The following is a 13,869-nucleotide window of genomic DNA, read 5'->3' on the forward strand; positions in this document are numbered from 1 at the left end:
GAGGCTAGGCCGGGGCTGGTCCTGTCCTGGGCCCTGTGCCCAGGGAGGCGCCAGGTGCAGTCAGGGTTTCAGCTCACCCGGGACGGGTGGCTGGAGGGGCGCACAGGCACACACTGGCCACCAGGTGGAGTCCACAGCTTTATTTCAGAGCAGCCCGTGTGGGCGTGGGGGCCCCGCCTTGCCTTCTGCCTCCCCCCAGCTGAGGCAGCAACGATTGACACACACACGTAGGTGCATCAGACGTGTGGATGTGCAGAGACAGACATGGAGCATGGGCACATCACTGCGTGTCAGCACCTCCAGCTGCACTCGTGTGCACTCAGGAAGCCCCCTCCGCCCTGGGCCTCCTTCAGACCCGCCCCAGGCAGGGTGGGTGGTTGACCAGAGGCGCTGACGTGCCCAGCACCCTGCCTCCCCACGGCCCCGTGTGCTGCTTCCTCGGCCACTGGATGACCTGGGAAGGCCCTGCAGCCGCTGGTCGGGCCCACCCTGGGCCGCTGGGGAGCTTGCTGCTGCCACAGCTCCAAGGACCAGGCCGAGAGATCACACAGCCCTGGCAGGTCTGGTTCAGGTGTCCAGAGTCTCACAGGGCTGGGGCCCAGCCCAACTCTCTTCAGCTGAGACTCTCTCCAGAGCCCCTGGAAGCATCATCTGTGGGAGATGAGGCCTGCTGGGCCCCAGGTTGTCTGACGCCGCACCTGCAGGCGTGGGCATGTGACTGGCCTCTGGCTTGATGCTGGATGCCCCTGAGGCAGGGCTGGCTCTGGGCCAGGAGAACCACACCCTGCGGAGCCAGCGTCCGCCCAGCAACAGGGTGAGGGCCAAAGCGTCAAGCAGCAGCTCCAGGAGCTCCAGGAGGGAGAGGACGGAGGCCCCAAACCACAGGCTGCAGAGGCTGCCCATGGCTGAGAGCAGCTGCGGCACCTGAGGGTGGGGTGGGGCATGAGGGGCGGGCCTGGGCCCCATGCCCCTTCTGTGTGGGGCCAGCCACTGGCCCCATCCCCACCCTAGCCCAGGCTGGGGGCCGAAGCTCACCGAGTACACGGGCGCCTCCTCCACCGAGCGGTAGTTGAGCTCCTGGTAGACAATGTTGATTTTGGCCAGGTTGCTCCTGGGGCAGGATAGAGGCACGAGGGTGCTGGCCCAGGCCTTCATGATGGGGAGGGGGGCTGTAAGGGGAGAGGGGCTGGGATGCCCCTCTGGAGGGTGAGGGTGCACTCACCTCTGTCTGTGGCTCTGACGTGGCAGCCCCTGTTCACCAAGCGCAGCCAGAGTCCAGTCCTGCTGGGAGCCGGGAAGGTTTGCTGTGGCCACGGCTCCCCCATGCCCCCAGCCATCCCGGGTACCATGGATGGATGTGGGGGCAGAGACCACAGCGCACAGGCTGGGTCAGCCCTGGCCCTGCCCTTGTCTTGGGTGGGCTCTGTGGGTCCTGTGGGGTCTGCCTGGCTGGTCGCACCCCCACGCCACCCCTTTGGGGACTCACAGCCGACTTGGCGGAAGGCCACCGGGAGGTCCCAGAGGAGAGCTTGAATGCAGATTCCCTGGAAGAGACAGCCAGGGCGTCACCTGCCAGCTGCTCAGGGCGATGACCCCTGGCCCTGACCCCAACACCCCGTCTCACCTGCAGGGCCTGGGGCAGCGGGAGGTGCAGGGGAGCCGGTGGGTCTCCAGGTCCTGGTAGAGGCGGTAGAAGCAGTGTCCTGGGGGAGGGGTCAGGGGCATGTGTGAGGCTTGCCATGACCCCCGGCTCATGGCTGGCAGAGTGGGAGGCCGTGGGCAGGACTCACCCCAGGCAGGGTGCCGGGCAGAGCTGCAGTGCTCAGCCCCCGTCGGCAACGGGTAGAGGTAGTAGCCACAGGAGCAGGTCTCCACCATCAGCTGCTGGAAGCAGGACACCAGGCAGGCCTGGGGACACGGGGGATGGAATGGGGACATGGGGGACAGAGCAGGGACACGGGGGACGGAGCGGGGACACGGGGGATGGGAGTTGGAGTGGGGACATGGGGGATGGAGACACGGGGGACAGAGTGGGGATACAGGGGATGGAGTGGGGACACGGGGGACAGAGCTGGGACACGGGGAATGGAGTGGGGACATGGGGGATGGGGGACCGAGTGAGGATATGCGGGACAGAGCTGGGACACGAGGGACAGAGGAACAGAGCGGGGACATGGGGGATGGAGTAGGTACACAGGGGACGGAGTGGGGGCCTCCATGGGGACTGCCCCTTTCCCAGGCCCTCCGGTACCCTCCAAGACCCCTCCCCCATTCCCCCTGTGCCCCCCGTCAGCCCAGCCTCACCCCCCCCCCCGCGCCCCCCAGCTCAGCCTCACCTGCCTGGTGTAGGAGGTGTTGTATAGCAGCTCCACCTCCACGCCCTCCCCGCCTGACGTGCAGTGGCTGTAGGGCCTCCCGAGCCGGTGCACCTCATCCTGGGAGGGGACGCTTCAGTTCCAGGGGCCCTGCCCCCACCCCCCAAAGCCCAGGTTGGGCAGGAGGCCTGGGCCGGAGGTGGGCTGCAGAGACCGGCTCACCTCTCGGATGCTGATGGTGGCCTCCGTCCCTGGCCGGACGCTGAAGCTGTGGTACCCCAGGAAGGGCGTGTGGTTACGGCCGTGAACCATGACCTTGACGCCGGCCCTCGTGGACAGCAGAGGGAGGTGAGGCTGCTGCTCAACCCTGAGGACGAGGCCGACTCCTGGGAGGCCAAGAGCTGGTGTGAGGCCACCTGACCTGCACCACTTCCCCCACACCGGCCAGGGGCTGGCACTCACCATGGGTGATGCCAGGGCGCTGAGCTGTCCAGACGCCGTCAACCGTATAGCAGCTGCCATAGGTGGGGTGATGGAAGGTCCAGAACTGCCTGGTATGAGACGCCGAGCTCAGACCCTGAATGTTGGCCGCCTGCATCCATCACGCTGGTCTGAGGGGCCGTGGCCAGCCTTGGGCGGCTCCCAGCATTCAGCCGGAGGAACCCCAGGGGTGTGGCCATGCTCTGGGGGGCGGGACGGAGGGAGTGGCCCCTGCCCGCCGCACTCACCGGGCCTGGCAGTCCATGCCGTCGTAACTGCAGGAGAGGACGAAGTGGCCATCCTGGCGCCCGTGGCTGTCCTCCCACGCCGCGGGCAACAGGGCTAGGATGTCCACATAGTGGAAGCGGTACCAGTCCTGCACGGCCACCACACCGGACGCGTAGCTGCGGTAGAAGCAGTCGCCGCCCGTGCTGTTGCACTGGGGGAGGGGAGGGAGGGTCAGCTCTGTGGCCAGCAGCAGTCCGGGCCCTGCTCCCCACTTGAGGCCCTGATGGCCACAGGCCCTGGCTGGGACACTCACCAGTCTGAACCCCACTCTGCCCCGGCTGCCCGAGTGGCTCAGCCTCTGTAGACGGATCTCCCGGTCCAGGTGGAAGTGGGGCTCGCGGCGGGGGACGGCGGTGGAGAGGGCGTCTCTGCCTTTGCTGAAGTTGACCTTGTACAGGGAGTCAATGTTCTCCCTGGCAAACTCGTCCAGCAGCTCCAGATGGCGGAGGACCAGACTCGGCCTGGGAAGCAGGGCCCTGGAGTCAGAGTCACCAGCCCGGGGCCCTACATTGGCTCCAGCATCCCAGTGGATGCTGTCGGGACAGCAGCACCTCCCCCACTCAGGATGCCCAGCGGGATGAGCTGGACCCGGAGCTGGAATTGGAGGTCGGCCCCAGAGTCCGGCCTGCTCACAGCCCCTCCCATCTTCCCTCCTTCTGGAACGCTCCACCCTCCCCCACCTCTCCTCCCAGGCTCCCGAGGCCCGGTGTCCCTCCAGGGTGGCACTGACCACACTGAGCTCCCTCCTCGGCTACAGGGGCCAGTGGGGCTTTGGTCAGGGACGGTCACAGGGGTGAGGAGCTAGGGCGGCCACCCCTCCCGCCGACAGCCCTGGCCCTCACCGGCGTGGGTTCCCGTCACACAGGGTGACCAGCGGGAGCAGCTTGCGCTCTGAGTGTACAGAGACGGCCATGAGGACCGGGCGGTGCCAGTGATGCTCCAAGAGGTGCCCCAGCTGCCAGCAGAGTGCGACCAGGGCTCCCAGGAACAGCAGCCCCCAGGACGTCGTCTTGAGGTGGTTCCTGCTGGAGCAGACCAGGCGGATGGTACCGTGGATGGTGGCGTTGGTGCAGAAGAAGGTGAGCAGCTCCCGGAACGAGACGGGCAGCTCCACCAGTCCCTCCTGGTGTCCCTCCTGGTGCCCCTCCTTGGGCGGCAGCAGTGGTGCTGATGGTGGCCCCAGCCTGGGGGGCGTCTGGGCTGCACCCTGCGTGTAAAGCGGCCTCAGCAGGGCCCAGCCTGCAGCCACTCAGGCCTCCCCACCCTGGCCTGTCGTGTCCCTCAGCCACCCGTGCCCCGCGCTGCCTGCTTGGTTGCTCGGACAAGCCCCTCGCGGGGTGCTCCACGCTGCGCCCTTCCCCCCGGACACACCTGCCCTGGCACGTGTTAGGAGCTGAGTTTGAGTTTGAGCAGCAGGACTCAGAGAACAGGGTGTCCGGGCCCCGCCTGGCCCCGTTTGCAGCAGGCTGCTCTGAGTGGGTCTGTGCTGCCGTCCCTACAGGTGGCCTCTGGGGAGCCACAGGCCCAGGTGATCCACCCAAAAGGCAAGGACTGTAGCGTGTCCATGGGCCCAGCATGGGGGTCTGGGGCCCTGGGGAAGACTTGCCTTTCTTGCCCCTGATGGCTGCACCCACCCCAGCCCTCAGTGTGGCCTGCTGAGGACTGACTGTGCCAGGCCCGTCCAGCCAAGTCCGGGAAGCGTCTGGCCTAGACACTGCTCGGCACTGTGGCCCAGGGTGGCCCCACTGAGCTGAATGCCGAGGCGGGCGGTGGAGACACAAGGGCCCCAGGAAACCCAGTCACTGCCTGCCCAGTCCTGTGCCGGAGGCTCTGGGGTCCTGGGATAGGCCCAGCTCCCGCAGCCAGCTTGGAGGGGCCGCAGACGTGCGGATTCACACCACGACGACTCCTTCAGGATTTTCACACCGTCCGTCTTGGTCTGGATCTGTGAGGCTTCAGTCCTGTCCCACTGCCCAGGCCTGCACTGAGGTACTCTGGGGAGGTGCTAGAACGAGCCAGAAGCTTCGGGGCCTGCAGACACTGGGTGGAGGTGGCTCCCCTCGGGTGTGTGGCCCCCACAGGCCTCCAGGCAGCCTGGCCAGGAGCTCCACCACCGGGCACATGGCTCTGCTCACTCCGCGTCCCCCCGGCCGTTCTGAGCAGGGAGGCTAAGAGGCTCGGAAAGTCTGACTCCAGTCCCCACGCCTCATCTCCACCTGGCGCATAGACAGGGCAGCGCCATCCCCCATAGCGGGGGCTGCCAGGCCAGGAGAAGTGGGAGCATTGGATTGGGGTCTGGAGGGCCAGTCAGGGCCCCCAGGGCTTCTCAGATGAGGCAGGGCCTGGACCCCCAGTCAGAGAGAAGCCAGACCCCACCCTGCATGTGCACGTGCGTGCGTGTGTGTGAGACAGGACGACGCTGGCCCCTCCACCCCACCTGCCTCTGTGCTGTGTCACGTGGCCAACACGTGTTCACGTGTGGGCAACCCATGGGGTGTGCGGCGCCTGGACGCGCAGTGTCTGCAGTGTTCTCCAGGGTCTCTCCAGTACACGCTATGTACCCCCAATGGGACACAGCCCTTTCCAGGGTAAGGAGCACTCAGGGATGACCTGCCCCATCGCCACGGTGCAATACTGTTCCTGATGGCACACAGGGCCAGGCATCGGAAGGAGACCCCCAACCCAGCCCCTGGTACCTTGAGGTGGGAGCCCCCCACACCCACCCCAACCCCCCCACGGTACCTCGAGGCAGGGCCCCCTCACCCCAACCTCCCACCGCGACCCCCCTCACCCCAACCCCCTACCGTACCTGGAGGTGGGACCCCCCCTGTGCGGCTGCTTCCATTCTCCCGTTCATGCTTAGGCGCTCAGCCATCGAGGGAGCAGCTGGCAGCTCTGAAGCAGGATGGAGCCTGTGGCCTCCTATTTAAAACAGGCCGACTGGGCGTGGGGCCGTGCTGCAGGCGAGGGAGGGCCCAGCCAGGGTGGCCACACCTGCCCCGGACCCAGAAGGGGAATTCCTGGGGGACAGAGATGCCCATCCCTCTGCAGGCCTTTCCCATCCTGAGCCCTGCAGGGGAGGACCGAGGTCCTGACCCTGGCTGAGTAAGGGGCTGTAGCCTCTGTAGGGAGGGGGAGGGCAGTGTTGGGCTGAGACCCCCTGAAGCCTTTCTTTCTTTCTTTTCTTTCTTTCTTTTCTTTCTCTCTCTTTCTTTCTTTTCTTTCTTTCTTTCGCTCTTTCTTTTTCCTTCCTTTTCTTTCTTTTTCCTTCTTTCTTTTCTTTCTCTCTCTCTCTTTCTTTTTCCTTCCTTTTCTTTCTTTTTCCTTCTTTCTTTTCTTTCTTTCTTTTTTCCCTCTCTCTGTCTCTCTCTTTCTTTTTCCTTCTTTCTTTCTTTTCTTTCTTTCTCTCTTTCTCTCTTTCTCTCTCTCTCTCTCTCTCTCTCCCTCCCTCCCTCTCTCCCCCTCTCCCTCTCTCTCTCTCTCTCTCTCTCTGTCTCTCTCTCTCTCTCTCTTTCTTTTTGAGATGGAGTCTCACTCTTGTTGCCCAGGCTGGAGTGCAGTGGCGCAATCTCAACTCATTGCAACCTCCACCTCCCGGGTTCAAGCAATTCTCCCGCTCCAGCCTCCTCAGTAGCTGGGATTATAGGCATGTGCCACCATGCCCGGCTAATTTTGTATTTTTAGTAGAGATGGGGTTTATCCATGCTGGTCAGGCTGGTCTTGAACTCCCAACCTCAGGTGATCCGCTCACCTCAGCCTCCCAAAGTGCTGGGATTACAGGCTTGAGCCACCGTGCCCAGTCCGGAAGCGCCCTCTTTCTCTGCCGGCTCCTGGAACTCAGATCCGGGGCTGTGGTGGGCTCCCAGCAGTCCCTCCCTTCCCTGCAGCTCTGACCACAAGAGTGTGTGGCTGACAGACACTGGGTGGGGACCTCAGCTCCCAGATCCAGTGTCTCTCGGGACCAGAGGCCCAGCCACTGGGACAGGTGCTAATGTGGGAACCACCAAGGGCCCGGTGTGGAGATGGCACCTGCTCCCCTGAGCGGGCACAGGGGCTCACCCTCCCTGCTGGACACTACAGCCACCACCAACCACACCACACATTAAGATGACGCATCACACGCTAATATGACGTGTCACATGCTAAGGGCGCAGCATGTTTTCAGTCCACACTCACACCACGCACACCAAGATGCTGGCACACATGAAAGTGACTCACGACGGCTGGGCACAGTGGCTCACGCCTGTAATCCCAGCACTTTGGGAGGCCGAGGAGGGCGGATCACGAGGGCAGGAGATCGAAACCATCCCGGCTAACACAGTGAAACCCCGTCTCTACTAAAAATACAAAAAATGGCCGGGCGCGGTGGCTCAAGCCTGTAATCCCAGCACTTTGGGAGGCCGAGACGGGCGGATCACGAGGTCAGGAGATCGAGACCATCCTGGCTAACACGGTGAAACCCCGTCTCCACTAAAAAATACAAAAAACTAGCCGGGCGAGGTGGCGGGCGCCTGTAGTCCCAGCTACTCGGGAGGCTGAGGCAGGAGAATGGCGGGAACCAGGGAGGCGGAGCTTGCAGTGAGCTGAGATCCGGCCACAGCACTCCAGCCTGGGCGACAGAGCGAGACTCCGTCTCAAAAAAAAAAAAAAAAAAAATACAAAAAATGAGCCGAGCATGATGGCAGCGCCTGTGGTCCCAGCTACTCGGGAGGCTGGGGCAGGAGAATGGCAGAGTGAGACTCCATCTCAAAAAAAAAAAGAAAGTGACTCACGACACGCTAAGACCTCACATATGCTAAGACCACACACGTGCTAAGACTATGCACACACTAAGACCTCAAACATGCTAAGACCTCACACACGCTAAGACCATGCACACACTAAGACCTCACACATGCTAAGACCTCACACACGCTAAGACCATGCACACGCTAAGACCTCACACATGCTAAGACCACACACATGCTAAGACCGTGCACACGCTAAGACCTCGCAATGCTAAAACCACACACACGCTAAGACCTCGCACATGCTAAAACCACACACACGCTAAGACCACATGCTACTGTCAGAGTCCAAATCACAGTCTCCCAGGCTGGCATCTTCAGCCCCAGCGTGGTTGTGTGTGGAAAGCAGGTGTCCCTGTCCCCCAGGACCACCCCACCCCTGTCTACTGTGGGACCCTAGATATCCAGGTGGCCTCACCATCCCAGATGACCAGATGCAGCCGGGCCCAGGTTGGAAGGGTGGGCTCTGTGTTCCTGACATCCTGCCCCAAGTGGTCCCTGGCTTGGCTGGGGGAGCCCAGCCCCACAGGGTCCGGCAGCAGAGCCATGGCTCTGAGGAGGATGAGGTCACCTGCCTGCAGGCTCTGGAAGGAAGCAGCTGCCACCAGTGACGTCCCGGAGAGGGAAGTCGTGCTGGAGTCACCCAGGCCCGTGAGAATCACAGCTTCGTCACTGGTTGTGTGGCCTTCCCGAGTTACTCAACCTCTCTGCGCTGATTTCCTCGAGTGCTAGATGGAGCTGGGGCGCCTCTGCAAGCTCGTGGCAGGGGGAGCTGATGTCACAGAGACCCCACAGGCCAGCGGCAGGGCCCCCAGACACAGCACAGGCCTGGGCATCTCCCCCACCACATCTGGGCAGCTTGGTGGCCGCACCTGCCGAGGAGACAGGGCACACATGGCCCAGGGGCTACTTGGCAGCCGGGGCAAGGTCCTAGGTGCTTGTTAGCGATTGTGGCTGGAAGCAACCTGCATCTCCCTGTGTCCCTGGGAGTGGCCTGGCAGAGAGCCTGGCCTTGGTGCAGGGTGCAGAGAGGGAGAGAGCCCAAGTCCGGCCAGAGGGGCCTGGTCCAGCCAAAGGGCAGCATACAGGGAGCAAGGCCCCCGGCTTCCTGTGGGAGGGGGAGCCCTGGCAGGGGCAGGGCACACCTTCAATGACCCAAGCCCTGCAGGGCCTGAGTCCAAGCACATCTCAGTTGGATCACGCAGCTCCCAGCTACACTCTCCTCCCATCCCCCTGGAGAAGGCCTTGAAGGGCTGAGGTTCAGTCACCCGTCCCACACCCCTGTATCGGGCCAGAAAGGAGGCAGAGGGGGTGGCCACAGAGCATATGTCCAGTGCTGGTGAAGCCAAATGGTCCTCCCCTCTTCTGGGTCATCCCCTCGCTGGCCTGGTGCAGGGGGTGGGGTGGGGCGAATCCAGTTCCTGGCATGTGGGGGTCCTGTGGTCACTGCACCATGACCACGTGAGCCTGAATGAGAGAAGGGACGGGCAGGCATCCCTGGCTCCCTTTGGCCCCATGCCTCGGCCCTTTCCTGGGAAGGACGGCCAGGCCCCATTTACCGAGCAAGGCTGGGAGCTCACCCCTTTGGGCCACTAAGGTAGCCAGGCCACAGGTAATGAGGGAGCGGTGTTGTCTCCCATGCCAGCGCCGCCCTGGAGATGGCAGGCGCCTGGCATCTGTGGGACCCCAGCCAGGACCTCCTACCCCAGAGCCCAGTTTCTTCCCCTGGGGTGAGCATCCCCCACTCAGGGTCACTCTGAGTCAGCCCTGGGAGGGTTCTGATGCAACAGACATGCAGCCCAAGGTCAGGATTCCTGTGGGCGTGGGCAGGTCAGGAGTGGCTTGGGGCCTCTCTGGGGTCCTGTACCCAGGCAGGTGAAGAGCCTCCCAGGCAGAGGCCCCTCAGCCCTGGGCATCAGTTGCACTGTCTGGTGGAGCCCCCACAGAACAGGCACTAAGGTGCCCCCAGCTGCTAGCCTGGGTGGGTGCTGAGGGTGGGAGGGTGGAGCCTGGGGTCTGGCCGGTGTCCCCCACTGGGAGGAGTGAGGTGTGTGTGGGCTGCCTTCTAGGTTCCCTCATAAACCAAAAATAAAATTATAAGCCCTGAACTGTCTGAATGGACCCCTGGTCTCAGCCACGGGCATTCCAAAGTTAACCTGAAAAACTAGCTCAGCCATTATGGGAAGGGGGTAGGACGCACCTCGTGCCTCCTCCCTGTTGGAATTCAGGCACAGCTGACCAGCATCAGCATCACCTCAGACCTTGAGTCGGACGAGAAGTATTTATAGTTGCTTCTCTCTGAGGCCTGTGACCTGATAGCTTCATCTGTGATAAAACCTTCATCTCCATAACCCCATATTGTAATCAGACATTCCCTTCTACTGATAATAACTCTTTCCACCATTTGCCAATCAGATTTTTTTTTTTTTTTTCAAGACAGAGTTTTGCTCTGTCGCCCAGGCTGGAGTGCAGTGGTGTGACCTCAGCTCACTGCAGCCTCTGCCTTGTAGGTTCAAACGATTCTTCTGCCTCAGCCCCTCCAGTAGCTGGGATCACAGGCACGTGCCACCACACCCTGATAATTTTTGTATTTTTTGTAGAGATAGGGTCTTGTCATGTTGCCCAGGCTGATCTTGAACTCCTGGGTTCAAGTGATCTGCCTACCTCGGCCTCCCAAAGTGCTGGGATTATAGGTGTGAGCCGCTGCACCTGGCCCAGAAAAATTTTAAATCTACCTATGACCTGGAAGCCCCCGTTCGAGTTGTTCCACCCTTCCAGATGGAACCAATGTAAATCTTACATGTATTGATTGATGTCTCATATCCCTAAAATGTAAGGCAGGGCGCGGTGGCTCACCCCTGTAATCCCAGCACTTTGGGAGGCCAACGCAGGAGGATCACAAGGTCAAGAGATCGAGACCATCCTGGCCAACACAGTGAAATCCTGTCTTTACTAAAAATACAAAAATTAGCTGGGCATGGTAGTCCCAGCTACTTGGGAGGCTGAGGCAGGAGAATGGTGTGAACCCGGAAGGTGGAGCTTGTAGTGAATGGAGATCACGTCACTGGACTCCAGCCTGGGCGACACAGCGAGACTCCATCTCAAAAAAAAAAAAAAAGTGGGGGGCCGGGCGCGGTGGCTCAAGCCTGTAATCCCAGCACTTTGGGAGGCGGAGACGGGCGGATCACGAGGTCAGGAGATCGAGACCATCCTGGCTAACACGGTGAAACCCCGTCTCTACTAAAAATTACAAAAAAAAAAAAACTAGCCGGGCGAGGTGGCGGGCGCCTGTAGTCCCAGCTACTCGGGAGGCTGAGGCAGGAGAATGGCGTGAACCCAGGAGGCGGAGCTTGCAGTGAGCCGAGATCTGGCCACTGCACTCCAGCCTGGGTGACAGAGCAAGACTCCATCGCAAAAAAAAAAAAAAAAAAAAAAAAAGTGGCCGAGCGCGGTGGCTCAAGCCTGTAATCCCAGCACTTTGGGAGGCCGAGACGGGTATATCACGAGGTCAGGAGATTGAGACCATCCTGGCTAACACGGTGAAACCCCGTCTCTACTAAAAAATACAAAAAACTAGCCGGGCGAGGTGGCGGGTGCCTGTAGTCCCAGCTACTCGGGAGGCTGAGGCAGGAGAATGGCGTGAACCCGGGAGGTGGAACTTGCAGTGAGCTGAGATCCGGCCACTGCACTCCAGCCTGGGCGACAGAGCGAGACTCCGTCTCAAAAAAAAAAAAAAAAAGTACGAAAGCAAGCTGTACCCACACCACCTTGGGCACGTGTCGTCAGGACCTCTGAGGCCCTGTCCCGGGCATGGCCTTAACCTTGGCAAAATAAACCTTTTAAATTGGTTGAGACGTGTCTCAGATACTTCTGGATTCGCACCTTGGTAACCATGAAGGGCTTCTGAATGGAGGTGCCCCTGACCTTTGACAGATTTCCTATTGGTGCCTGGTACCAGCTAAAGCTCTCCTTATGGCTCAAACCAATAGGACAATTTACGGAGGCCTCAGAGCTCCCCACACAACTCCTGACCTCTCAGAATTTGGTAGAGATCTGAAGTTTATTTTGCTGTATGAATCATTTTCTGGAGTTTTACTTGCTTCCATGACAGTGGATGGCTGGTAACTTCTGGAGTTCGAGCTCACATCCAACAGGGAAGGGGAGTTCGAATTTTAGTTCCTGTTTTCAGGAGGGTAGACAGCAGTCTTGAACGGGGCCCCATTCCTAGGGAAGCAGCGGAATTAGGGTTTTTGTCTTGGAAATCCTCCTTAATGACTAAAATTGACAACCAGCTGGTCTTTTTTTTTTTTTTTTTTTTTTTTTTGAGACGGAGTCTTGCTGTGTGGCCCAGGCTGGAGTGCAGTGGCCCAATCTCGGCTCACTGCAAGCTCCACCTCCCAGGTTCACACCATTCTCCCGCCTCAGCCCCCGAGTAGCTGGGACTACAGGCGCCCGCCACCTCGCCCGGCTAGTTTTTTGTATTTTTAGTAGAGACGGGGTTTCACCGTGTTAGCCAGGATGGTCTCGATCTCCTGACCTCGTGATCCACCCACCTTGGCCTCCCAAAGTGCTGGGATTACAGGCTTGAGCCACTGCGCCCGGCCCCCTTTTTTTTTTTTTTTTTTCCAGACAGAGTCTTGCTCTGTCACCCAGGCTGGAGTGCAGTGGCGTGATTTCGTCTCACTGCAACCTCCACCTCCTGAGTTCAAGTGATTCTCCTGTCTCAGCCTCCGAGTAGCTGGGACTACAGGCGCCCGCCACCACGCCCGGCTAATATTTGTATTTGTAGTAGAGACGGGGTTTCACCGTGTTAGCCAGGATGGTCTCAATCTCCTGACCTCGTGATCCGCCCGCCTTGGCCTCCCAAAGTGCTGCGATTACAGGTGTGAGCCACCCCAACTGGCCGCCTTTTTCTTAAGACAAGGAGAACGACCCCGTTTTTTTCTAGCTCAGATGTGCACCCCTGGGGTCTTCTCTGTTGCTTTTTCTCCCAGAATTAAGCCCAACTGGCTTGTCCGTGCGTTTGTATGAGGAACTGAATTGTTGTTTGTATAGACAAATGAGAGACTGAGTTTTCTCAGCTCCAGAAAGAATGGCATTTTGCTCCTCGCACCTGAAAGGCGCCCCTGGGTGACTGTGAGCCAAGTGGGTGTGTCTTGTGGGCTGATCCCCCCCGACATGCAGCAGCTCCCCAGGGACCCCCAACGCAATCAGTTTAAAGACTCGTCCAGGAGATGCAGGCAGGAGCTGCTCACTCCGTGTTCTGAGTCCTCTCAGAGGTGCTGGACTTCTAGAGAGAGAAACTGAGACACGTAAGAGGGCGAGGATGCCTCAGTGGTGACACATTGTGGAGTCCCGCCCACGACCCGTCCACAATCGTCACACTCAACCCGCTCCACGGAACCACAACCCAGTTCCTCCTTTCAAGAAAAAAAAAAGTGGGAAATAAATAATGTAAGACTCAGGAAAGACGGGGAACTACCTCCTTCCAGGCACCCACTGGTTTTACGGCGCCTCTACTTGCAAGTGTTGATGTAAAACTGAAAATGTCAAGGGCATGCTGGGTGTCCTAGTGCCCCAGCTGGCTTCATATTATGGTCTTTTGGGGCACGTTTTAAACTGATGGGCAAATTTCATCCAGGAAAAATTCAGAGCCCAAAGGTCGGACTGCAACTATAGAACTACAGAGTTCCTGGCCAGGTGCGGTGGCTTACCCTGTAATCCCAGCACTTTGGGAGGCCAAAGTGGGTGGATCACCTGAGGTCAGGAGTTTGAGACCAGCCTGGCCAACAGGGTGAAACCCCATCGCTACTAAAAATACAAAAATGAGCCGGGCGTGGTGGCATTCACCTGTAATCCCAGCTACCTAGGAAGCTTAGGCAGGAGAATAGCTTGAACCTGGAAGGCGGAGGTTGCAGGGAGCCGAGATGGTGCCATTGCACCCCAGCCAAGGCCACAAGAGCAAAACTCTGCTTCAAAAAAGAAAAAAAAAGAACTGT

At 60.1% G+C, this 13,869-nt stretch overlaps 1 protein-coding gene across 3 annotated transcripts; it reads right to left on the reverse strand.

Annotated features, from left to right (window-relative positions):
- Positions 1 to 125: 125 nt before the first annotated feature.
- On the reverse strand, positions 126 to 9,417 carry SCNN1D (sodium channel epithelial 1 subunit delta). Of its 3 annotated transcripts, XM_073007961.1 has the most exons (15): positions 8,289 to 8,382; positions 6,835 to 6,913; positions 5,893 to 6,005; positions 3,926 to 4,290; positions 3,337 to 3,544; positions 3,044 to 3,234; positions 2,778 to 2,866; positions 2,538 to 2,701; positions 2,337 to 2,435; positions 1,791 to 1,908; positions 1,625 to 1,703; positions 1,487 to 1,544; positions 1,223 to 1,281; positions 1,036 to 1,111; positions 126 to 924 (listed from the first exon to the last, which is right to left on the reverse strand). In XM_073007961.1, exons 3-15 carry the CDS (start codon positions 5,956 to 5,958, stop codon positions 568 to 570), a joined length of 1,929 nt encoding a protein of 642 aa, XP_072864062.1. In that variant the 5' UTR covers positions 5,959 to 6,005; positions 6,835 to 6,913; positions 8,289 to 8,382; the 3' UTR covers positions 126 to 567. The 3 variants fall into 3 exon arrangements, with proteins under 3 accessions (XP_072864062.1, XP_072864060.1, XP_072864061.1); XM_073007959.1 differs by lacking the exon at positions 6,835 to 6,913 and having other exon boundaries at positions 8,289 to 9,417; XM_073007960.1 differs by having other exon boundaries at positions 5,893 to 6,913.
- Positions 9,418 to 13,869: the final 4,452 nt, after the last annotated feature.

Source organism: Chlorocebus sabaeus, chromosome 20 (assembly GCF_047675955.1).
Source record: "Chlorocebus sabaeus isolate Y175 chromosome 20, mChlSab1.0.hap1, whole genome shotgun sequence".
NCBI classification, from domain to species: domain Eukaryota; kingdom Metazoa; phylum Chordata; class Mammalia; order Primates; family Cercopithecidae; genus Chlorocebus; species Chlorocebus sabaeus.